This window comes from Tiliqua scincoides, chromosome 16 (assembly GCF_035046505.1).
Source record: "Tiliqua scincoides isolate rTilSci1 chromosome 16, rTilSci1.hap2, whole genome shotgun sequence".
Classification (NCBI taxonomy): domain Eukaryota; kingdom Metazoa; phylum Chordata; class Lepidosauria; order Squamata; family Scincidae; genus Tiliqua; species Tiliqua scincoides.
In genome coordinates, this window is record NC_089836.1 from 4,006,874 (window position 1) to 4,032,612 (window position 25,739).

General features: G+C 51.1%; 1 protein-coding gene and 1 pseudogene across 1 annotated transcript in view; both read right to left on the reverse strand.

The window, feature by feature from the left end:
• RAPGEF1 (Rap guanine nucleotide exchange factor 1) overlaps nt 1-25,739 on the reverse strand; it is a 71,159-nt gene that overhangs the window by 41,473 nt on the left and 3,947 nt on the right. Inside the window, exon 2 of the mRNA XM_066610555.1 lies at nt 337-476. Coding sequence (XP_066466652.1) covers nt 337-476 — 140 coding nt within the window. The remainder of the gene's footprint in view (nt 1-336; nt 477-25,739) is intronic.
• Nucleotides 45-164, reverse strand: LOC136635675 (5S ribosomal RNA; annotated as a pseudogene).

Sequence of the window (25,739 nt, forward strand, 5' to 3'; positions counted from 1 at the left end):
GCAGGAATGGTTGGCAACCTTCAGTCTTGAAAGACTATGGTATAAGCCTACAGCACCCGGTATTCCCAGGCGGTCTCCCATCCAAGTACTAACCAGGCCTGACCCTGCTTAGCTTCCGAGATCAGACGAGATCGGGCATGTGCAGGGTAACAGTTGCTGTTAAGCAGGAAGTGACATCATTAAGCAGCTGACGGCCCTCTTTTTCTCTTTTTGTTGACGCCCTTGTGTCACTATTTAGTGACTGCAACCCCTTCAGGGCAGGCACCTGTCTTTCTTGCGCCAGGCACACACCAAAGGCGCCAGGAGGAGAATAATCGTCCACCAAGGCACACTCACCTTGTTGACCACCTTCTCAGGCGTGCTGACCATGACATCCGGCTGCTTCCCCTTCTTGGATGGAGTCCGCTTTATTTTCGGCGAGTGGAATTTGTCCATCAACTTCATGGTGAACGAGGAGAGATGAGACCGCTGGGAGTCTAGGAGAGGAGGAGGGCCAAAAGAAGGGTCACGCAATGCGCCAAACAAGATGAAGTCAGGCAAAAACAAACAAACACATAATCGGGCACATTCTTCAGTAATTGCACAGAACCACCTCGTGCCTCTTTTGCTCAGACTTGTTGACACCATAAAAGTCATTCAAACAAAAGACTTATCAAATTGCCAGAAGACAAAAGAAAACAGATAGGGTAGAGTAACATCGAGCCAGGGCTGGCCCAAGACATCCCCAGAGCCCGAGGCAATGTGCCAAATGCCCTTTGTTGGTGATGTGCAAGGCTCTTCTCCTCCCACTTCCTAGACTGGAAGGGAGAAAAGTGGGACAGAGCACCCAAGTCACTCTAGCCCATTGCTCTCCACTCCTCCCTCTTCTGCTCTGTCTCCATCTTTCGGTCCAGGGAGTGCAGGGAGCACCTACAGAGGCGGACAGCCCTGACGACCCACTGCCTCAGTCAACAGCCCCATCAATGGGCCACCCTTGTATCAAGTTCTATGCTTCAACATATCTGTTGTGTTGAACACATCTGTTCAACACATCAAGTTCTATGCATCACCCACACCTGGCACTCCAATTCCCCTGGTGCACAGCTAGCATTCCAATAACCTACACAAATCTACTCCAGGTATTTTGGAGATCTGCCACCGCACTATTTTTCCCTGCCCAGAATTCTTTTATGGCAGCCAATTTATCCATATTTATCACACACACCCCAAACAGCCACAGCTACCTTCACAAGGTGTTCCAGGACCTAACTCAGAGCGACAGGTTGACCTCAAAAGCCCTCTGCGATCCAGGACCATGAAGAAAAGCCTATTCCCAAACCAACCTGCAGGGACTTTTGAGATCTGCTACAGAGGCCCTGGTCTCTGGCCCACCACCGACACAGACGCATCTGTCGGATACCAGGGACAGGACTTGTTCGGTGGTGGCCCCACAACTGCAGACTTGTTTGGCAAGCAATGCATTAATGTTGGATGCTGCAAAGCTTTTTGTAAAAAAGAATGTATTTTGTATTTCAGCTTATTTTAATTATATTGCCGGTCATGAATATGTACAGTTTAGGCCTAGGTTAGCATGTGGAGCCTGAACCAAACTAAGTCAGTAACGGAGAAGTGGCTCGCAGTTCCTAACTGTAGGAATGTGAGTAAACAAACACAAAGATTGTCGTCTCTCCTTTGCTGGCCAGAAAAGACAGACAACGAGAATTACAACCCATTGGAATGTTTAACACCTCAGTAGACTGAGGGGCGCCTGATCAAGCGGAATGGAATGCAGCTGCGGATCTCCAGTTGGGAGGGGTAAGAACTCGGAGGGCTCGCAGCCAGACCCACTTTGAGAAGGTTCTGTCCTCAAAAGTTTCTGATTGGACAGTCTAAATAAGTATGAAGTCACCTCAGTACTATTAGCATAAGAAGTATACTAATGAGTGCCCCAAGGGGTGTGTCCGGTTCTTCTTGGGCAGAGTTTTTGGGTGCAATTTCCTGCACGCCGTGAGCTCCATTGTCCACCATGGGCACCTGGCCCCACAGGTAGCTTGGAGCTAAGAGATCTACAAGAGTAACTGACCCAGGTGAGAGATAGGGATTAATAGAGATAGCCAGCTAGCTTTATTATTTTACTGCTGATATGTTTCCTAGATGTTTATGCCTCTGGTATTTGCTGCCTTATGTAACCTTAATAAACTAAAAACTTTTACCAAGTTGTTGCCTTGTCTGTTGGGGACAAAGGTTCAGAATCCTGCCTAGCCGTTCAGCAAGCTACCAAGTGCTCATTGAGGTCTAGTAACTTGAGGACTGACGCTTTAATTGGAGAAAGAGCTCAGTGCCTGCAAGGGATAGAGTTAAGCCGAGAGGGTCTCAGTGTCCCTGGACTGAGGCACTGGCACATACAGGGTGGTGGCAGTACTACTGGACGGGGGGCCTTGAGGGCTTTAGGGTTCAAGAGCCAAGAACTCTGAGCACCCCAAACCCCCCTAAGTTTGCGACACTGCCTTGCTTAAAAAAAACATGCTAGAAAAGCAGAAAGAGGGGATCAAGTATGAATGTCTTCACCCTGCTCCTCCTCTTTCCTTTGAGCCATTTCAGTCTCTGCACATTTTTTTGGCTCAAGAGGTTTGTGGCCTACAAAGCAACACCTTTGAGCGCTGGCAGATATTTTTAAAAACATTTTGCCGTGAAGCTAAATAAATCCGGCTGCTTTCTCAGCAAGCGGCCTGGCATGCGTCTTCAAGCACTCTCTTGCTGGCCGAGGACCTCAGTGTCCAATCAATCAAGTGTCCCCAGGAGCAAACAATCAAAAGGCCTTTAAGGACACACTGCTGGCAAAAGCAACCAGTTTTACTTCTCTGATCCTTGTCTGTCCTGCTTGAGGACTGGGCTGCCTCACTTAGAAACCACGGCTGCCCTTATGCCTGTCCATCTGCTATGCTGTATTAGGCTGGGCAAGTGGAATCTATCACGGCACAGAAACAAGCGCACCTAGGATATGCTTGGGGAAGGGCTGGAGCTCAACAGTCAAGCCCCTGCTTGCATGCAGAAGCGCCCTGGGTTCAATTGGACCTACCATGGCACTTCCAGAGCTCCTCCAAGGACACCACCACTGCCACCCCTTCATGTTGGCAACCTTCAGTCTCGAAAGACTCTGGTATCGCGCTCTGAATGGTGGTTCTAGAACAGCGTCTAGTGTGGCTGAAAAGGCCAATTCGGGAGTGACAATCCCTTCCACACTGGGAGCAAGTGCAGTCTGTCCCTGGTCTGTCTCCCTGGCTATGGGCCTTCCTTCTTTGCCTCTTAGCCTCAGACTGTTGGCCAAGTGTCTCTTCAAACTGGGAAAGGCCATGCTGCACAGCCTGCCTCCAAGCAGGCCACTCAGAGGCCAGGGTTTCCCACTTGTTGAGGTCCACTCCTAAGGCCTTCAGATCCCTCTTGCAGATGTCCTTGTATCGCAGCTGTGGTCTACCTGTAAGGCGCTTTCCTTGCACGAGTTCTCCATAGAGGTGATCCTTTGGGATCCGGCCATCATCCATTCTAACAACATGACTGCCACCCCACAGATCTCAATATCCACAGACCTGGTATCCAGGAATGGATACGAGGAACGAGTTCCGAGGGCCAATCTCTTAAGCCAAAAACTGAAAAAAACCTAACCAACCATACATAGTGTCTTAGAATGGATCATTCCAATCCTGGACAGATAAACTCCACTTCTGAATTTGCTACCAACATATTCGCCGGAGTCACGCCCTTGTCCTAGGTGTGCCAATGTTGCTGATCCAGGCAGGCAGCGGGTGGGAGAATGCCCGACTTGGAGATGCACCGGTAACAGAACCGGGGACTTTCTCCCTTCAAGGCTGAGTTCCACCACTGACCTACAGCGCCAGCCTGTTAACCACAGAGGCCATTTCCTCCCCCCCCCCCCCCACGGATTTTATCTGCATGGATAATTGCTGGCCTGGAACATTTTTAATAGGCAGGCAATCAAGCCGGCACGATCCCCCGGCTGCATCCATTGCCTCTCCTCCGACAGCAAGTTAGAACACGTGACAGCCAGGAGAAGGACCTCAGGCCAACTTCATCTGCTTGGCAACGAGGAATGCTGCTCGCCAGGGTGCGTCCGAACACGAAGTCACAGCCTCGCGCAAGCAAGTTTGAAAGCTAGCCTGGCCACAAGGCTGGCGCGTGCCTTACTCCGAGCTGCACACGCATTAAATACCAGCCTGCTACTTCGAGACTCGAGTTCCCCGATTAGGAAACTGCCCTCGGGCACAGAACTCCCAGCCTCATTTGCTTCTGCTCCCCGAATGCCAGGGCCGTATTTCAGCACATATGCAGCCAGCCTGTGCAATCACGGAGAACTTTCAAGCATGGTGAAGAAGACCGGATGGCTGAAAACAACCAGGAAGGATTCAACGACAGACAGACAGGGATCTCCGGGCTCCGGGCTTGTGGTTCGAACCAAGCAGGAACTTGTTTCTCTGCTGCAATCATGTTGCTCTCAGCTGGAAGGGGGCCACGTGCTGCGGAGGCTGAGGCAGCCTGAGGGATTATGTGTGATGCGCTGCTCGTCGGAGGAGCTGTGCGAAGTTGTGGACACGCACCCATTTCAGCTCTGAAAACCAAATATTCTGCCTTGGACTATTTTCTTGAGCACACCAGGCTGCTCACTTGCTCATCGCTCTTGCCTGCTGGGCCCTCAAAGGTGGGTCCCTGGAGGCAGTGGTGAGTCCCAGCTATTGGCAGGCTGAAGATCACCGCTTCAAGGAGGTCAGGGTGGGTGTACGTGGCTCCCCCCCTTCTTTTTTATCCCCCAAACCAGGGGTGCCCAAACCCCGGCCCTGGGGCCACTTGCGGCCCTCAAGGACTCCCAATCCGGCCTTCTGAGAGCCCGCAATCTCCAATGAGCTCTGGCCTTACAGAGACTTGCTGGAGCCCGTGCTGGCCTGACGCAACTGCTCTCAATGTGACAGCCAACTGTTCGACCTCTCAGGTGAGCTGAAGAGCAAGGGCTCCCTCCACTGCTTGCTGTTTCACATCTGTGATGCAGCAGTGGCAGCAAAGGAAAGGCCAGCTTGCTTTGTGCAAGGCCTTTCACAAGCCTTGAGCTATTGCAAGACCGTCATTCAGTCATAGAAATTCCATCTCTAATATATTCATTTATGTAAATTTATTCAAATTTGAAAGGAAAATTAACTCTTTTTTTCTCCGGCCCCCGACACAGTGTCAGAGAGATGATGTGGCCCTCCGGCCAAAACGTTTGGACACCCCTGCCCCAAACCAACCTGTGCTGTAGGTTTGGTTGAGGACTTGGCCCAAGACCAACCACAGAAGCTCTGCGGCTGGGTGGGCATTTGAAACTGGGTCCTCCTAGACTAGGATGGTGCCGTGGTTCAGGAGTTGGACTTGGAAGATCCAGGCTTAAATCCCGGCTCAGCCACAAAGCTTCCTGGGTAATCTTGGGCCAGTCACTGTTTCTCAGCCTCACAGGACTTTTGTGAGGCGGGGAGGAACTCTATACATCCCACCCTGTGCTCCTTGGAGGAAGGACAGTAGAAAAAAGGGAAAAATAAAAATAAACTTCAGCCCTCCAACCACTACACCACACTGCTTCTCAGTTTCAAGTCACGAATGTAGCAAGAGCTCAGACTCAGCCGACAGCATGAACACCACCAACGTGCACCTCTCCATTTAGGGCAAAACATTTCTCCAGCACCTTGAATTGCATGCACACTGAGCCATGAGAATTTCTCTGCGCAACTCCACCTCTCCCTCTGAGAATAGCCCTGAAATTCTGCTTTAATTTGTCAGCTCAAACGTCTCACAGGCGAGTTCAGAGAAAAACCACGAGCGGGTCCCAAGGCCTCGCACGCAGTTTTTTTCTCTCGGCAGTGAAGATGCACGGAGAAGACAGAGCTTTTGACGGGACGCTCCGAGATCAGAATTCGGCATCGACCGGAGAACTGGCAAGCTGTCATTCCATTTTAAAATGCTAGGAAGGGGTTGGGTGGGGGGGTTGGAGTGAGAGAAGCACAGATCCCCCCAACACTGCTGGAAGGAAAGAGACAAAAAAGTCTATCTCTTCCCACTTGATAATAAAGCAGCAATGCGCGCCAAACCCTTACCGCGCCAGGGGTCTTTTCGCGCACAGAGGTGACTTACGTAACAACTTATGCAACGGCTGCCCATTATTAAAATGGCATTCGTGCTCTCTCTCTCTCTCTCTCTCTCTCTGGGCACTGCTCAGAGATCTGAAGAGCTGCAGGGACAGAAGCCCTTCAATTCAACTCCGGCAAAACAAAACAAGGGTGGGCAGAGGAGGTGCAATGGAATGGAAACAGACAGTTTCAAGTTTGGCGGAGGGGGGGGCAAATACCCTACGATGACCCCATAAGGATGTGATCCCCCCCCCGGCCTCTTGTTTTGGAGAACGTGCTAACAAACAGGACCCCAGAACTTTAACTGCATTTTGTGTGCAGGGGGGTGGGGGTATCCGCAATTGTTCCAACTTGGGTCTCAACAGTCCGTGGACTCCTGAACGTTGGGGACCACTGATTTTGATGCAGCCTCAAGGACTTTTTAAAGAACACAAACTCCAAAGGGAGGACTGGCTTCCACATCCAGGAAACAGGCCCACCCTAACCTTTTGTCGATTGGGTGGAGCTGCTTTGGAGCTGTCCTCCAGGCTCTCCCCCCCCCTAGGGAATGTGCACACTAGGACTCAGGCCAGGATTCGGGAGGAAGAAGGTGGAGGGGCAGGCCCAAGAAGCCCAGCCAGATGACAGAGAACTTTTCCTGAATGGCAAACGTCAGGCGGCCCTGTTTGCTTCCTTGGCAACCGGTCCGCTGGGCGGTGTGAGCCTGGCTTGCGTTATTATGAAGGACGCGAGAGCTTCCTCTCTCCCCTCCTCACACTGCCAGGGTGACGCATTATGACTCACGGATCCCGCTCTTTGCCATGCTGCCTGCCCATCGGGGTTGCCAGAGGACGCCAAACACTTGTTTGTCAAGAGAGAAAAATGTCCATTCGAATTTTTTGCTTCCCCCTCCCAGCAATGGTGAATGAGGCACCTAAGAACATAAGAACAGCCCCACTGGATCAGGCCATAGGCCCATCTAGTCCAGCTTCCTGTATCTCACAGCGGCCCACCAAATGACCCAGGGAGCACACCAGGTAACAAGAGACTTGCAAGGCTTCCTGGGAATTGTAGTTAAGAACATAAGAACAGCCCCACTGGATCAGGCCATAAGCCCAACTAGTCCAGCTTCCTGTATCTCACAGCGGCCCACCAAATGCCCCAGGGAGCACACCAGGTAACAAGAGACCTGCAAGGCTTCCTGGGAATTGTAGTTAAGAACATAAGAACAGCCCCGCTGGATCAGGCCATAGGCCCATCTAGTCCAGCTTCCTGTATCTCACAGCGGCCCACCAAATGACCCAGGGAGCACGCCAGATAACAAGAGACCTCATCCTGGTGCCCTCCCTTGCACCTGGCATTCTGACATAGCCCATTTCTAAAATCAGGAGGTTGCACATAGGCATCGTGGCTTGTAACCCGTAATGGATTTTTCCTCCAGAAACTTGTCCAATCCCCTTTTAAAGGCGTCCAGGCCAGACGCCGTGACCACATCCTGTGGCAAGGACTTCCACAGACCAACCGCACGTACAGCCTCCCAGATGCAGCACGAGTTTGCATTGCAGAAAAGGGAACTGGAAGGCGGACACGGGAGTGTCATGATCCGGGAGGGCAGGCAGGTGTGGGCGTGACTAAGGGGTTCCGCTAAAGACCGGGGGCCTCAATACCATCCTGAAGGCCACTGAGCATTTTCAGTTCCTGTTGATAATTTTTTTTTTTTGGGGGGGGGGGGGTCTTTTCTTCTCTTTTCTATTTGCACATCCGGAATTTTCCCCAAAGCCAGGGGTTCCCAAACTGTGAGCCATGGCTCCCTGGGGAGCCAAGGAAATCAGTCAGCAGAGCCACTGAATTCTCGCAAAAGACCTGCCGCCCTTTACAATGTATAGGTTTGCAGCCCTAATGGGAAACCATGGTCAGTGTATGGCCCAGGAGGTCACAGGAGTCAGCAGCTCCAAAAGTTTGGGACCCTCTCCCCTAAGCAGTGGGAAATCCCAGCCTCCTATCTGGGCGGTCCTGTTCCACTGGCAGGGGACTGTGATTGGCTGCAAATACCAATTGCCTAAGAAGCCAGAGGATTACAGGGAATGACTCAGGCGCTCAGAATGAGGCCCCTCCGGGCATAGGCTGCAACCTGCAGAGGTGGAAAGAGGCATTCTCCAACTCCTTCCCCAGATCAGGCTGAAGATGCAGCTCACTGGTGGGGAAAATAAATACTGATTGCCCCCCCTCCCCCCGGAGGCAACCTTGCATTTCCCTCTTGAAGGTTTCGGTCCCTTCCCTCTCTTGGAAAAATTCAGCCAGGTCTGGATTTCAAGCCATGTCTGGCTTGGGAAGCCTGGATTAAAAAAAAAAAAAAAGAGCTCCAGTGTTGGTGGGGGCTGTTTACTTGTTGCCACAGGCAACTGAGTGATGTCATCGCCTTTTGTCAGAACAGTGTGCAATTTGCAGGGGCTTTGGGGAGCAGCGCTGCAGACAGCAAGTCACCTACCTGGAGGGGTGTGTGTGTGTGTGTGTTTGTGCCAAGACACTGCTTCCATCCATAGCAGACCCACAAGGGCATCTCTCTCTAGCTCTCAAGGAACCAGGAAAAATTCAGATCCCAAAAACCTGATCCAAGTCCCCAGCTGGGCTGCCTGCTCACATTGTTCATATTAATTCGTTTAAAACATTTCTTTGCTGACTCTCAGCCCCGTTAAAGGGATAATCAAGAACAACGCATGAGATTTTTTAAAAAAACCCAATACACCATCCTAATTAAATAAGGACAGCGAAGTAACTGAAGCAAGGCAAATGTCAGAGCAGCCTAGTTGTTGTTTATAGAAGGCCAAAAGTCTCAACTAATCTTTTAAAACCTGCAAGCGATGGAGCCCATCAAGGCTCACAGAGGGCCCACTGACCCGTCTAAACAACAAACCGCTTATCTCCAAATGACCCTACCTGAGCACTACAGCCGCATGCTGAGATCTGCTTGATGGGGACCACGACAGGACCTTCTGAGCAGCATCACCTAAGCTGCAGAAACCCCTCCACCAAGAGATCCACCAGGAGAAGCACCGCCATCGCACCATGTTCTGCTGGCCTCCTGAATCCTGGTTGCCCCCCTCACTTTGTCAGCCACAGCAGTAACAGAAGAGCAAAGCAGGTGGCCAGGAATCCAACCTACGTCTCTGTTCTTTCAGGCAATCTGCGTTGCTGCCTGCCTGGACCTAGAGCTTAATCCCCCAGGCCTGTAAATGGCCACTCAGGCGGGCAGCAGCGGGATACACCAAGAGAGTCCCACCCTACTTCATTCCTTACTGGAGTTAAAGGGGGGCAGCCCCCAACAAGACGCAGTCTTGGTTTAGCCAGGCATGATCGGTTTTTGCTTTCCAGGCACGGGATTGATAGCTCGACACTTGGATGCCTGCCTAAGCAAAAGGAAGTCCAAGCAGCTATTGGCAGAGACTGCCAAAGCATTTGCTCGCTCGTCTGAAACTGTGCGACGGGCAGCGGCTTTAATAAGAAAATATGTGTTCCTGATCTGTGCTACAAAAGGCACCATTTGCCCCCCTCTTCAGCAGCAGGACACACTTCCCAATCCAAAGCGCCACTTGCGCCGGCCAAAGAGTGCCGCGAAAGCGCGTCAAGCACTTTTGTGCCACTCTCAGGGGAGATAAGCTGGCGCGTGGATGTGTGCCGGCCTCCTTGTGCTGATGCAAGCCCCGGGGCCCAGTAAGCTTGCGCCAGCCGCGTTTGGCCGGTGCAAGGGTCTGGGGGAGGCATGGGGAGGAGGCAGAGGGAGGTGTTTTCAGGTGGAGAAGGGCGGGCAACAGGTGTTCCCGGGGGTGGACAGGCAGGGAGTGGGAGGTGGGGTCAGGATCTGGCACACCAGATCCTAGCTCGGTTCCCGGGCAGCCCAGAGCAGCTCCAGGCTGCTTGAATTTGTGCCACCAATTCCGGTGGCGCAGATCTGAGTCTCCCCATTGGGTCTGCTGTGGCTCTATTACACATATTCTTTTCACACCTGGCAGGACAAAGTTCCAAACAACACAGTCCTGGAACGAGCTGGAATCCCTAGCATGTATGCACTGCTGAAACAGAGACGCCTGCGTTGGCTTGGTCATGTCGTGAGAATGGATGATGGCCGGATCCCAAAGGATCTCCTCTATGGAGAACTCGTGCAGGGAAAGCGCCCTACAGGTAGACCACAGCTGCGATACAAGGACATCTGCAAGAGGGATCTGAAGGCCTTAGGAGTGGACCTCAACAAGTGGGAAACCCTGGCCTCTGAGCGGCCCGCTTGGAGGCAGGCTGTGCAGCATGGCCTTTCCCAGTTTGAAGAGACACTTGGCCAACAGTCTGAGGCTAAGAGGCAAAGAAGGAAGGCCCAGAGCCAGGGAGACAGACCAGGGACAGACTGCACTTGCTCCCGGTGTGGAAGGGATTGTCACTCCCGAATCAGTCTTTTCAGCCACACTAGACGCTGTGCCAGAACCACCATTCAGAGCGCGATACCAGAGTCTTTCGAGACTGAAGGTTGCCAACTAATGATAGTAAATGAGCCACAAAAGCAAGGGGAAAGGGAGAACCTGGCACAGAGGCTCCAAGCTTTGTGCCTCCACCACACCTCATTTGGCCGCAGGTGCCGCAAGTCTGGCCAGCTGTTAGCGTTCCTGACGCCCGTAACTGCTCCTTCCAAAGACTCTCCTCCTTGCAACCCCATTTCGTCTGCCAATGGCGGGTATCTAGGTCGCCTTGTGCTGATTTTGCCCCCGCCGCCAAGTCTCCCGCATGCACAGCTAGCTCTGGGTACGTCTCAAGATGGCTCTCTCTCTCTGTGCTGATGGCTTCAGGGTTCCAGGCTAGGGACAGCTGTTGCCCACTCCTTGTTAATTAGGGAGACGGCAGGAGAAAATGGGGGGGAGGGACGCCCAATGCGGAGTGGCTGAGATGTCACATCCTCCCTGGGGCCACGCATTTCAATCTGATTTAAGAGGACCTTGTAAAGGGAGGGAGAAGCCCTTCTTTCCGGCTACATGGGATTCACAGAAACAGTGGAAGGCAAAAGCCCAAGTTTAAAACCCCATTATGGCTGGGAAAGCAAATACATATTGCCTATTGTCGTACACTTGGTCCCATTCCCAGGGTTGTGGGGTGCTCAGAGTTGTTGGTTCTGAACCCTAGAGCCCTCAAAGATCCCTGTTCGGTAGTACTGCCACCACCCTGGAAGAGCCAGTATCTCAGTCCAGGGATACTGAGATGCTCTAGGCTTAACTATATCCCTTGTAGGCACTGAGCACTTTCTTTACTTAAAGTCTCAGTCCTCAAGTTACTAGTCCACAATGAGGATTTTTGGCAGCTTGCTGAACGGCTAGGCAGGATTCTGAACCTCTGCCCCCAACAGACAATGAACCAACATGGTAAAAAGATTTTCTACTTTATTAAATACATAGGGTTACAAAAAGTTACAAAAGGCAGCAAACGCTAGAGGCATAAAAAAACTTCTAGGAAACATATCAGCATAAAACAACAAAGCTAACTGGCTAACTCTATTAATCTCTGACTCTCACCTGGGTCAGCTTCTTTTGTAGATCCTCAGTTACCTAAGAGGCCACATGGTCCTGGTGGGGCAGGATGCGCACCCACCACCTCGCTCACTAGAGACAAGGAACAAAGACCCTCTCCTCCGGAAGTGGGGCTGGAAGCTCGCCCTCTCAGCTCTTCCCTCCCTCCTGGAGATCTGCAGCTGCATTCTATCCTTGATGGGCATCTTTCTGGCTGCCTAGGTGCTACATTGAGGTGCTACCTTCCATTCCGTCTCCTGTGGAGGAAGGTATCTCTGATCATATCTGGGAGGTAAGGTGAGGCCTTCCAGATGTGGATCAGGGAGCCACGTTGACTCAAATCCACAGGGTCCCGAACCCTTGGCTAAGTAGAGCCTGCCTGTATTTGTTTTCACGTTGCCACAAAAACACAATCAAGAAAAAAATAAAACCCATCTCTGAAGCATATAAAGAAGTGACTTTTCTGATGCAAGTCAGGCGCAGGAGAGGACAAAGCCTCGTGCTGGGGGAAGCCAATGTGTCATCCTGGCACATCTGAACGCATCAAAGGATAAAGATTGATTTGAAGCATTGAGGGCCTGTGGGCGATGGTTTGGTCAATAGCATTCTCAAAAGGGCAGCCAAAAACCGTAGTCCATAGAGGTTTGGGTGCAGCAGCTCCCTTGCTGGGTGGCTATTTTGCCCTCGACTCCCACCTTCTGCCGGCTCATGTGTCCAACGGGGGAGATTTCTAACATTATCAAAATAAATGCCCAGTTCTTTGATGCCAGTGGTTGGCAGGCATCAGGGACTTTTCGAGCCCTTCCTGGGACTGCAAAAATCAAAATTCCAGGTTGGAAATAAATAAGCTTATCAGGGTAGTTTTAATATAATTTATCGTCCTCCCTTTTCTCCCACAATGCATCCAAAACTGAGAACTTGCATTGATTGCTTCATGTCTGTATATTAGGCGATTTCAATCAAAAATGATAAGCATAGCATTTTTATAGTGCTCTGGAACAACCTGATGTTGTCCGAACACCCTGATGGGGAAGACCGAGGCTAAGAGGAAAGGACTTGCCTAAGGCCACCAAGTGAGCTTGGTGGCAGAGGGTGAGATTCAAGGAAGCCCTCATTTGCTACTCAGTTTCTTATGCTATGAAAACTGGAACTATAGCACAGCCATAGATATGTCTATGGGAGGGAAGGAGGGCAGTATGGGAGAGATATGTCAGTAGGAGGGAGGGAGGGCACCAGGATGCAGGTCTCTTGTTATCTGGTGTGCTCCCTGGGGCATTTGGTGGGCCATTGTGAGATACAGGAAGTTGGACTAGATGGGCCTATGGCCTGATCCAGTGGGGCTGCTCTTATGTCTCTTGGAAGCAAGTCTCACTGTGTGTTTTGCCCACTCAAAAAAAACCCACAAATCTTAAGAGTTATTTTGCCAGAGGTAAATCCAGCGAGATTTACTCCCTGGAAGATACTTTGGGCCCGCTTCTTACCCTTCATTCATAATGGCTTAAACACAAAGTAAGGTTCACAGGACAAAGAAAGTTTTGCTCTTCTTAAAAGTGAGACTTATACTTGGAAATGTTTCAAAATGTATGGTGGTTTTACATGAATTTGGGGCGCCACTTCCAAAAACGGCCTCCGTTCTGCCCTATCACGTCTAGTTTCGGAGAGACGGCATCGCCTCGTTAGCGAACGGTTCAAGCAGCTTCCTTGCGAGGAAGCCTGGGCCATTCAGGGGCTAATCATATCCAACACTCCAGCACCCATGCAGCCCCAAGGTAAGGGGACGTACATCCCCTTAACTTGAGGAGGCCTCTGTGACTGCCCCTGCCGCACAGCATGCGCTCTGTTGGCACAGAGGCATCAGTGCTGGAAAGTTGGACAGGACTGACCCCCTCACTATGCCGTATCTCCAAAACTAGAAGTGATAGGGCAAAACGGATGCCATTTTTGGAATCCGCACCCTAAATTCAAATAAAGCCACCATGCGTTCTGAATGCATTTTCACCTCTGGTCGTTTGCTCTCCAGTATACGAGACAATCCAAACCAGCCAGGAAGAGGCAGCTGTTTGAGTTCTGCTGCAAACTAGTTAAGGAGGCAGCCACTTCCTATTGATGCTGAGATTTTTTTGGTCCCCTCCTCCCTCCCGGTTTGTACCGAACAGCTGCTTTTGGCAGGAGTCGGAATCGGCAGGCAACTTCCTGGCTAAAAATATAAATCAATGCATTTCTGCAGCGAGGGGAGGATGGGAGGTCAGACCTTTCTCCCCTGAACACAATTACATCCCAGGTCTTGGGGTTTTGACAAATTGGCCACCTGCCACCCGCACTCCCTTCAAGGAACTGCTACACCCTCTATACAACTGGAAGGGGAAAAAAATAAAGGTCTGAAAGGGAACATGCTTCAGGCAGGTTTCCCAGGGTTAAGACTACATCCTATAGCCCCTGGCATGGGACCGATATTGTTTCCAGCCTAATATTCAACACACCTCCCAACCAGGCACAAACACACTTCCGCCCCCAGAGTTCAAAATTCGCGTGAGAAAATTCCCCCACCCTGACGTTCTCCGGAAGGCAGCTGCTGTCGCACGGAGAGGATTGGGGCCAAAATAGAACCATGTGCGAAGGAAAGAGAAGTTCACCCCCGTGCACCCCCAAGAGGCTTGCAGAAACTAGACGTTTTCAAATAGAAAAAGAGCAAATACAGTACTCTTTGCTTCAGAAGCGAGCATCAGGTTTAAAGGGAGAGAGCCTGGGTTCCTAGAACGGCATCACCGTTGGGGGGGGAGAAAGTGCTTTCATTTTCAAGTTGCAGAAAGATTTGGATGCTGCTCAAGAGGGAGAGAGGAAAGATGCTCGCAGAACATCCCGAGGAAGACTGCTTTGGCCCTCGGTTCCAACCTTCCACAATACAGGCACCCGGCAGACAAAGGCCCCCTTGTGGGACTGGGTTGTTCACAATGCCGCCACAGTTGTCCCGGAGCTATTGGGACAAACATTATGGCACTAGACGGCATCTGTTGAATAAACTGCCCCGACAAGAGGAGCTTTTCAAGCACCAGCCTCGTCGCCATTCAGCCCCGAGAGAGCCCTGGAGTGCTTTCTCGCCGGGGAGTCTGGCGACATGGCACAAAGGAACCCCCTCACGGTACTCAGAGATGACACGGAGAAGCTGCCCACGCACTGGCCACTTCCCTGTTCCTCCAGCAGGCCCAGCCACTCTGCCAAAGGTGCTACAGTGTGGAAGCCTTCAACAGTGGGTGGTGAGGCATGGCAGCCGGGTTGCTGTTTCGTGTCCAGGCTTGGCACTGTTTTAACCGCAGCCAGGGCTGGCTGTCCTGGATCAAGAGAAGGTCACCCATCTACAGAACCAAACAGCCATTACCAAGCTAGGGTGGCGGACGGAACAGGTCTGTTAAAAACCATGACGCCCTCCTGCCAGCCTACAATGTTCTAAGCACCGTAGAAAAAGGTGCCCGAGGAAGAATATGATTGAGACGTACAAAATTACTCAGGGAATAGATAGAGGGATGCGGTTATCCCTCTCGCACGACACCAGAACCGGGGGACAGCCACTCAAACTGAGTGTTGGGAGAGTTAGAACAGAAAATATGTCTTTACCCAGTCTGTGGCACTCCTTGCCACACTATGTGGCAATGGCGTCTGGCCTTGATGCTTTGAAAAGGGAGCTGGACGGATGGATGGGAGGAAAAAGTCCATCACGGGTGAGAACATGATGGGTATGTGCAAGCTCCTGGTTTTAGAAGTAGGCTTGTGTGCTCCCACAGCAGGTGCCCAATCCCGTCTGATCTCGGAAGCTAAGCAGGGTCAGGCCTGGTTAGCACTTGGATGGGAGACCGCTTGGGAATACTGGGTGCTGTAGGCTTATACCATAGTCTTTCGAGACTGAAGGTTGCCAACCATGTTGTGTGCAACCCAGAAGCATCTGATGGGCCACTGTGAAAAGCAGGGAGTTGGACTAGATGGGCCTTTGGCCTGATCCAGCAGGGCTGTTCTTATGTATTTATGCCCGCCTGCTGAAGCCCCCTTGTTTAGGAGTGACTGCCAAAAACCACTCCCTGTCTCCATGTTCTCACTCAGGCTGGCACAGTTCTAGGAAAGCCTCCCCCCCCATCGCTCCCTCTTGCCTACAAGTCACTCATTTGCTCTGAGAGTCACTAAACACATCTTCACACCCCCACACGGCACAGGAAATGCATAAACGCATATTTCCATCCCTTGTTGCAAAACAGACCCTTTCTATTTTTAAAGTCGTGTGTGCATGTGTGTGTGCGTGCGCGCACGCGCGCAACCGTCGCAAGGCACCAAGAATTTCAGAGTCTTCTTCTTCCTTGCCCTCATGACACCCTATTTTTCCCCCTCTCTGTTGTGTAGGTAGGACGCATCAATGTTTTGCTCAGGGGGTCCCAAGTCTAGGTTGATGGTTGGGTTGGGATCTGAACCAAGGACCAACTGAACGCTCTACTTGATAAAACTTTGGAGGCTTGGAAATAGAACAGGAAATGTGTTCTATGGGGGACGACGCAAAGGGGGCAAAGAAGGGAGCAATGCAAACATTTTTTGCCTGGGGTGAAACATGCTCCCCTCCACTGACTTTGCAGAAGGGACAAAACCGCTTACCTTTTCCAGCCTTTTCAATCCCTCCACGTCACGTCCCGCAGTGGTCAGGCATACAAGAACCTCAGGTCTGCAAACCTGAGGGTCAGAGATACTCCCCCCACAAAAAAATTTATGATGGTTTTATATAAGTTTGGGGTGCTGGTTCCAAAAATGGAATCAGTCTTGCCCTGTCGCCACTAGTTTCAGAGATATGTCAACCCTCGTTAGTGGATGGTTTAAGCAGCTTCCTCACGCATGGTGTAGGTTTCCTCCTGAGGGAGCTGTCTGAACCATTCACTAACGAGGCTATGCTGTATCTCTGAAACCGGACACAACAGGGCAAAACGGATGCCATATTTGGAATCGGCACCCCAAATATACCCAGAAACAGGTCTAACTTTTAAGACAGCAAAATGTGGGTTGGCCTGTGTAATCGCACGTATTGGCCTATCTCGCCCTAGTCCACTCCCTCCCCCAAGACAGCCTCCACTACTGGAGTGAGCCAAACCCCAATGGACTGAAACCAGGAGGACTGCCTTAAATGCACTTTTAATGCTCACCATCTGAAGGCCATCCTTGCATTTAAACAGCCAGACTAGTACGCAAGGAGAGAGACCTCAGGCAGCTTGCAGGGAGGGGTGCGGGATGGTGCTGAAACAGCTGCTGGGGGTGGGGTAGAATCAAGATGGCTCCCCGCTTGAGCGGCCAGAGGCATCCTCTGCTCACCACAGGGGGTCAGCTTTCCTGGAAATTTGTCAGCTGCTGAAGGGCTGCAAGGAATGGAACGGCATGACTTTAATGGGCTCGGCACATCTGTACGGCCAAATGCTTGGGACGCTTGCTGATTTTCTCCAGTAAAGTCCCGACGGCCACGGTTCTGGGTGAATGGGCAGAGAGTCCCGCTCGGCCTCGACCGACTGCATCGCAACTGCCTGTGTCTCGTCATCGGGGCGACGCAGCAGGAGGGCCCCATGTCAACATGCCCGTACCATCTTCCGCTCACACAGGGCCTGAGCAAGGGACAATGCTGGGGGCTTAGCCAGCCCCTCCACAAAAGCCTGCACTGATGATGCATGCAAGACCGGAGGCAGCTTGGTGAAAGAGATTGCCAGTCGGGGCTTCCTTGGTTCCAATCTCACTGTCTGCCAAGAACTCACTGGGGGATCCAGGCAAGCCACTTCCCCCCAATAATGGGTCTCTCTTGTCTTATAGGGTTTTAAGATAACACAAGCAAAGAGTTTGGACGCTCAGAAAGCACAACAGAAACGTCAAGCGCTACAGGGAAGGACAGTGGCCCCTCCTCATCTGTGGGTCTCAGCACTTGCGGATTCCACCACCCACAACTCCTGGCACCGTGGACTGCAGGGCAGAAGCAACTTCCGGGTCACACCCACACACACCCCCCTCCCTTGGCATCAGTATGCCCAGCAGAAGCATTTGGACACACTTCTGCGGTAAATTCTGGGGCTAACTAGGGCCAAGGGAGGGGGTTATGGCCCTTGGCAAAACCCGGAAGTGGCTTCTAGGAGGGTCAGAGACTGCCCTGCAACCCTGCAGCCAGCACAGTTGTGGCACTAAGGTAGGGGATTTTTTTTTTTTACTGTTAAAAACAGTTTTAAAGCAGACTGAACCATCTGTGGGGGGGGGGGTCAGGGAACGGAACCCTTGTAGATGCCAAGGACCCACTGAACAGAGAGCCAGGATGGTGTAGTGGTTTGGGAGGTGGACTTAGACCTGGACGATCCAGGTTCAAATCTCCCCTCAGCCACAAAGCTTCCTGGGTGACCCTGGGCCAGTCACTTTCTCTCAGCCTCACCTACCTCACAGGGTTGTTGTGAGGACAAAAAGGAGGGGAGGAGCAGCTGTGTAAACCGCCCTGAGCTCTTTGGAGGAAGGGCGGTATAAAAATGTGAGTGAATAAATAAATGAACGAATGAATAAATAAATAAATCAAACAAACATTTAGACTAGGAAGAAATTTCGAACCGTAAGAGCTGTCCAGACTGGAACAGCCTGCCTCGTGCATTGTGAACTCCCCCCTGTTGGAGGTTTCCAAGCAGAGGATGGGCGGCCACCTCTCGGGGACGGTGTGGTCACACGCGCTGAGCGGGGAGTTAGGCTAGATGACCTCCAGGGCCCCTGCCAAAGCCAGCATTCTAGGATTCTCTTCTGCGCTAAGAAAGCCCTGCGGAGGGGAAATCAACGTTCTGCTGACAATATAAATTATGCAAGCCGCCACAGCCACATGCACGCACTTAGACGCATGGTTCGTTCTGCTTCCGGCAGTGGGAGAGGCAGGAAATTGAAGGCCCATCTGCTGACCACGGGAAAACCAGCTCCGGGAGACACCATTCCCACACTTCATTGTCTGAATGGCTCCACGCTCGCATGTCTTCTCTTTGCCTTTGCGCTTAAAACAGAGGCTTTTTGTCCCCTTTCCGCTCAATCACCGAAGCCTTTCGGCAACGTGAAGTTCTTTCCTCGGCACCCCACCCAAAACCGGGCCATTCTGCGCCTCTCCAACGTCTTCAGCCAGCCCCTGTGCCAAGAATGGCAGCCTTATGCAAGCCAAAGAAAGACATAAAGAGCATGATGTCATCCAGTGCTCCAGTTCAGACAGATGAGCACGGCCGGCCCGCTAAATCAACTTGTTTACAATGCTCTAATTGCCCCGAGCCAGCGGGGGGTGGGTGCATAGCCCCCGGGGACAATTACCACCTCAGACACCCTCTTGGGCTGCTCTCCCAAAGTCCTGCTTGGGGAAGAAAAACGGCTAAGCAAATGTATATCTAATATTGTGCCTTACAACCTCTGCCACCTCATTCAGTCTAGAGCAGGGGTTTCCAAACCCCGGCCCGCGGCCCAGATGCGGCCCGCAGCGAGCCTCTATCCAGCCCGCGGCCAGCCTCATGTCCCCTGAAAGCCTCTGGCCCACTTGACTGAACATGACAGAGCTGTGCTCCGATTGCATCTGGAGGGTGTTCTGAGGGCCGGAGAGGCTGAGTGAATGAGCCCACTCATTCATATATTCATTCAGCTAAGCTCCCTCTCTAATTTATTTAAATTTTATATTTAAATTTTTTTCCCAGCCCTCAGCACTGTGCCAGATATTTCATGCGGCCCTCTGGCCAAAAAGTTTGGAGGCCCCTGGTCTAGAGGGTCTCAGCATGCAGGTTGGGACCTGGAAGTCAGTTGCAATCCAACCGTTAGGCAAAGATACCACTGCCATAGTGCCTTAAGGTTCTGGCCTGTACAGTATGGATGGTCACTTTGGCTAGATGTCCTAGAGTCATGGTGACCAGACTGTGAGCCGCCGCTCTTTGGGGAGCCACGGAACCCCCCCCTCCCCCGAAACCCATCACCCTATACAGTGTATAGGATTGTAGCCCTAATGGGGAGCCATAGCCAATGGGTCCAGTAGGTCAAGAGAGCCCCCAGTCGTAAAAGATTGGGAACCACTGTAATAAAGATAAACCCTGCCCACATGTTCAGCTTGGGGGGTTGCTCTGGCCACCCCCCCATCACCCACTCATTTGTCAGCTCCCCCCCCTTTCATCCTCCTCCTCTTTCCATTAAAACCGAATGTGTACTATTGCCATGCTACTCTCCATCTGGAAGGAAGGACGGACGGACGGACGGACACAGTAGCAGGACTACCAAGGGGACACCACTGAGGCTGCAATCCCATACACACTTTCCTGGGAGCAAGCCTCATTCAACATAAATGGACTTACTTCTGAGTAGACATGCAAAAGATTTGACTCTTTTTTCACCTTGAGCTGAACAGGGAGATTGGAAAGCTGGGATAAAAGCAGCCACTCGAACCAGCCTTCAGAAAACACTACCTGCCGTTTATTTTCAGTCAGGCTCCCTTGTAAACATCATTAAGTGCTGATCATTAGTCATCTGTTTTCCCCCCAACTCCTATTCCTGATAGCTTTATTTTAAGATCCTAGAAAGTTTCCAAACAAGAAAAAAAGACAAGCAAAAAATAGTCACATTGGGAAATTTCCGGAAAAAAAATCACTTTAACGCAATCCCGTTGCTTGAAGAAATGTTTTGTACGTCCCACCGGAGGAGGCCCTGGCAGTCGGCGGGCCGTTTCTAAACTCATGTGTGGAATTTGGCCGCCACAGGAGAATTCTGCCCCTCCCTCCCTCCCAACCCCCCCAAAATCAAGCCTGGAACCAAAATTCCAGACATTCTTCAGGCAGTGCAGACTTTTCAGGACTGTGCAAACTGGAAAGATTAATCTCCATTTCAGAAAAGGAAAGAGGCGCTGCACCTCAATGGCAAAGTTCTCGCTTTGTATGGAGACGGTCCCGAGTTCGATTCCCTGTCACATCTCCAGGTAGGCCTGAGAAAGGCCACCATGAGAAACCCTGGAGAGATGCTGCCTGTCTCGGGTGACAGCTAGACTCTGCGTAAGGCTGCTTCATAAGTACATAAGAGCCCGGTTGGATCAGGCCAAAGGCCCATCTAGTCTAGCTTCCTGGATCTCATAGTAGCCCACCAGATGTCCCACAGAGCACACAAAACAACAAGGTACTGTTGCTGCTCCCTTGCGCTTGGCATTCTGAGCCAGCCTACTTCTAAAACCAGAAGGTTGCATATGACCATCATTGCTTGTTACCTGTGATGGACTTTCTCTCCACCGATCTGTCCAATTCCCTTTCCAAGGCGTCTAGGCCAGATGCCATCACCGCATCCTGCGGCAAGGTGTTTCACAGATCAATGACCCGCTGGGTCATTTTCTTATGTCTTTCTAGTTCTCTCACCACTCAATTTTAGTGGGTCTGATGCTGTGTGAGAGGGAAATATATGCTTCCTATAATCCTAAAACCATGGAAGAGAGGAGGGTTCCACCATCTATTACTTTCAGCTACCTTAAGCGCGTTAGAAGGACGATGGGAGGTGGGTAGCCTTTACACAGCTGCAAGTACATTTTCATATACAGGTAGGGGAAAAAGCCAAACAAGACCGTTTCAGTTTTCCTCATCTGTGAAATGGGCATATGAGGGTCTAACGTGCAAATAGATTTTGCTGCTTTCCCAAGTATTTGGAGGGGGGGCAGGGACTACTTTGCAGCACCACAAAAAAAAACGGCACAGAAAGCACCCGGGCGCTCACAGCGAGCTATTCCAAGCCTGTCCGCATATTCTCCCCAGCTGCTGAATGTTACCATCTCCAATGAATAATGCACTTTACAGCTGCTTCCAATGTCAGACAACTGGAAATGCAGACTCCTGCCCATGCATTTTTCAGAGAGGTGGAAAACAAGACTTGCAGAACATGCACCCGCCGTCTCTGCTTATGTAATCTCTCTAAGAAGCCCGAGCCTCTGAGGTCAACAGAACTTGAGAGTGCGTTTGGGGTGTCTTGGGCTCAAAATCTCTCGCCAGGAAGCTGCCGGAAATATGGGCTTTCAGCAGAAACTGTCTTGCGCCTGAGAAGGATTTCAGACTCTCCCCCTCCTCAACCAACAAGGCACTTCTGTATATTGTGGTACACCGCTTTGAATGTTAGAAAAGCAATACAGAAACAACCCCCCATGGATACCTGAATCCTTTGATATGGGGGGACACCTCCAGAGGCTCTTTTGAGCCTGGCAGAGGTCCTGCATGTCTGCCTGCGGCCTCTGCTGGGCTTAGAACGACTGAAATAAGGGGGAAAAGTCACTTCCTTTTTTTTTTTTTTAAAACCCCAAACTGGAAGTGACGTTTTTATGCCTTTAAAAGGCATTAGGAGGGCCGAAGAAGACAGCAAGTGACTTTTTCCCCCTTACTGCAGTCATTCTGAGCCCAGCAGAGGCTGCGGGCTGATGGATGCAGCCTCTGCTGGGCTCTGAAGACCTTTAGGAGGCAAGAGGAACCCCTCACCTCTAGCGGGGGCATAAGGGAGTCACACAGATCCCCATCTGCAGATAAGTGAAACCGTAGATACGGAATCTCCTGTGCATACATTTGTATAGTGCCAAACACTTCATATGCGCTATTTTGATGTTTGCCTTCCCACATCTCTGCACAGTAAGCAATATCCCCATTCTGCAAATGAGGAAAACTAAGGCTCCCCCAAGGCAATCAAGTGAGAGGAGGGAAGTCTCCACTTCAGAGCTCTTCGCCAGCAGGCGACACCAGCTTTTTTGTCAAGCTTTGAAACTCACTGCAAACAAAAGGCCCCACAACAGAGGTTCACATGCCAAGAGATTAGTCAGAATATTTTCAGTCTGAACCCGACCGGCACACGTCATAAGCCCAAATCCAAACTAAACTATTGATTTCCCCTTAAGCTCTTTTGTTGCATGACAGTTGGCAGGTTTAAAAAAGTTTCTAAATATGGAGTACATTTCCCCCAAGGGCTATTTTAACATCCTTTGGACCCAGGTGTGCATGGAGAGATTTCCTAGATTACAATATCCACTTCAGAAAACTGTAAGAGATTTGCAAGGAAAAGATGACCTACTGCAAGCTTCTAGGAAGAAGGATGTATGTCTGCCCGTGCAAGCTTGGTCATTCAGCTGTGTAATGAATTGGTGGAACTCCTTACCACAGGATGTGATGATGGTGTCTGGCCTAAATGCCTTGAAACAGGAACTGGACAGATTTCTTTTATCCCTTCTTTTCTTCTGCCAATTGGCCTGATGTCAGTGGTATAGCTAGGGGGCAGGGAGGTACATTGCCCCAGGTACCATGCCTTGAGGGGGTGCCAACCCATATCCCTAATGGCAGATCCGAAGGCAGGTGGGGGCCAAGTGGAAACGTATAGAAATTGATCCTAGCACTCCACTCCCGTGGCTGCTTTCATCTTGTTGTCTTGCATGCTGCCCGAGGCATCTGGTGGGCTACTGTGTGATACAGGAAGCTGAACTAGCTATGCCTGAAAGCTTTCCTACACAGGATAGAAGCCCTAAAGGAACCAATGGAGGGAGGGCATGCAGTTGCTTTGCTGGCAAAAGGAAGGACTGGCCATCTTCATCCACCCACAAAATGAGTCCCGGCGATGACAGTTGCCACAGTAAATTACAGGTTTCGGGATAAATGAGCAAGTTTCTCACCAAAGGGCAACCAAGTTGCACCAGCGCAGAGAGGGCTGCTCCCCCCTCCTTTCTTTGACAGAGAGCCCAAAAGGACAATCCACACCCAAAAATTAAATTTAGAAATTGTTTCCAGTTTCAGGTTTTTCGCTAAGTCGCAAGTCAGCTGCCTTGCATGCCAGCGGACTCCAGCTGTCTCTTCTCTGCTCTTTGCAAATGTGCCCCCACCCCTTTCAAAACTTCCTTTCCCTTCTTACACCCAGACAGGCACCCATGTGCTCGTGTGCTGCCTCAAGGAGTCTTTAAGCTACACTTTTCTTGGTAATGCCACAGTATTAAAGGCCCAGGGAGGGACCATAAATCACTGGCAGGACACCAGCCTGGAGCTCTGGATTCTGGGTTCAGGTTCCTTTCAGCATCTCCTGGTAGGACTGCTCCTGGAACATGGCTCTCCATTCAGCTGTTATGGCAAACAACAACCCATCAGTCTCTACAGCTTTAAGAATGGTTGGCAACCTTCAGTCTCGAAAGACTATGGTATAAGCCTACAGCACCCAGTATTCCCAGGCAGTCTCCCATCCAAGTACTAACCAGGCCTGACCCTGCTTAGCTTCCGAGATCAGACAAGATCGGGAGATAGTGTTCAGTATAGGGAGATGGTTGGCAACCTTCAGTCTCGAAAGACTATGGTATAAGCCTACAGCACCCGGTATTCCCAGGCGGTCTCCCATCCAAGTACTAACCAGGCCTGACCCTGCTTAGCTTCCAAGATCATGGTATAAGCCTACAGCACCCGGTATTCCCAGGCGGTCTCCCATCCAAGTACTAACCAGGCCTGACCCTGCTTAGCTTCCGAAATTAGACAAGATCAGGCATGTGCAGGGTAACAGTTGCTGCTCAACCGTGTTCAAGCGAGGAGGTTCTCAGAGCAGGCTGCAAACTAAATAAAATTATTACGGGGCACCTGGGAGCACCCAAAGCACCTTCCCAGCAAAGAGGCTGCCCATCTCAGCTCTCCATGACTCTGGCCTCATTTCCTTCTGAACAGCCTTGGCTAGTGGTCAATAATCCACACCCTAACAACACTGTGCCTGGATGACTGTACCATGCTTGGCCTAGGACCGCCCTTGAAGACAGAGCAGAGACGACAGCTGACACAGAATGCAGCGGCCAGCAGCCCAATCTAACCACATTATGCCAGTTCTTCTTCACCTGCGTTGGTCACCAGCCTTTTTCTGGGCCCAATGCAAGGAGCTGATTGCAACCTTGAAAGGCCAACAGGCTTGAGAATCTGTTTCCTTGGAGGACCACCTTCTCCTTTATGTCCCTTCCTGTCTCTATCGTTTGCCATCAAGGGCTCTGTTTCACATCCCATTGCCTGCCCATACCCAGTCGATGGGCAGAGCTTTGTCAGTAGTGGCACTGGAGGGGTCTGTCTGGTGCAGTGATTTTCAACCTTTTCCATCTCGCGGCACACTGGCAAGGCACTAAAATGGTCAAGGCACACCATCAGCTTTTTGACAATCGACAAGGCACACTGTGCTGTCAGTGGGGGCTCACATCCCCAATGGTCCTATTGATAAATGACCCACTCTTCAATTCCCGCGGCACACCTGGGGACCATTCGCGGCACACCAGTATGCCACGGCACAGTGGTTGAAAATGGCTGGTCTAGCCCCATCTCCTTCCAACTGGAAGAAGAGACAGAAAGACTCAGGAGCAGTACGTGTAGTTTGGAAAATGCTGCCCCGGACACTCATCTAGAGTCACCTCGCATTCAGGACCAGCTTCAGGGGTACAACAATTTGCTCGACGCGTTTCAGGAACGTGGACGCAACTGCCTATGCGACAAGAGCCAGCAGCCAGGTAAGAGGGCTTCTCTGGCTCGCCAGAGCCCCTTCCACCATAGTAACACTGGAAGTCAGAATCCAATACTATGCAGAGCTCAAATGCCAGGGCCAAAATGGGCTCGGAACAACCAGCCCTGGGTTCCTTCAACCACCAGCCAAAGCAAGGGCAGCTCTAAGCAATTGCTTGTTCCATTGGAAAAGAAGGAACACAGTGCCACACTGTTTTCACCGCACGTTCCCCCAGGAAGATCTCTACCGAGTCCTTACACCACGAAACACAATACAACATTGATTTCTCCCTGCTAATTAAACGCTGCATAATGAAACCAAATAAATTCGCCGCTTGATTTGCAAAACACTAATTGAATCTTTAAACACAGCACCCCTGGTGCACCAAAAAAAGGCGCTGGAAACAGGGATGACGGAAAAATCCAAAACGACCACCAAACCAGGAGTTCAGAGAACCACAACAGGGCAGCCCAGTTAGGTGCTTCTAAATGGGGAAGCATCTCTCCCCACCTGCTCTCTTCTCAGGATACAGGCAAGGCAGCCAAACCAGAATCAATGCTTTGGACAA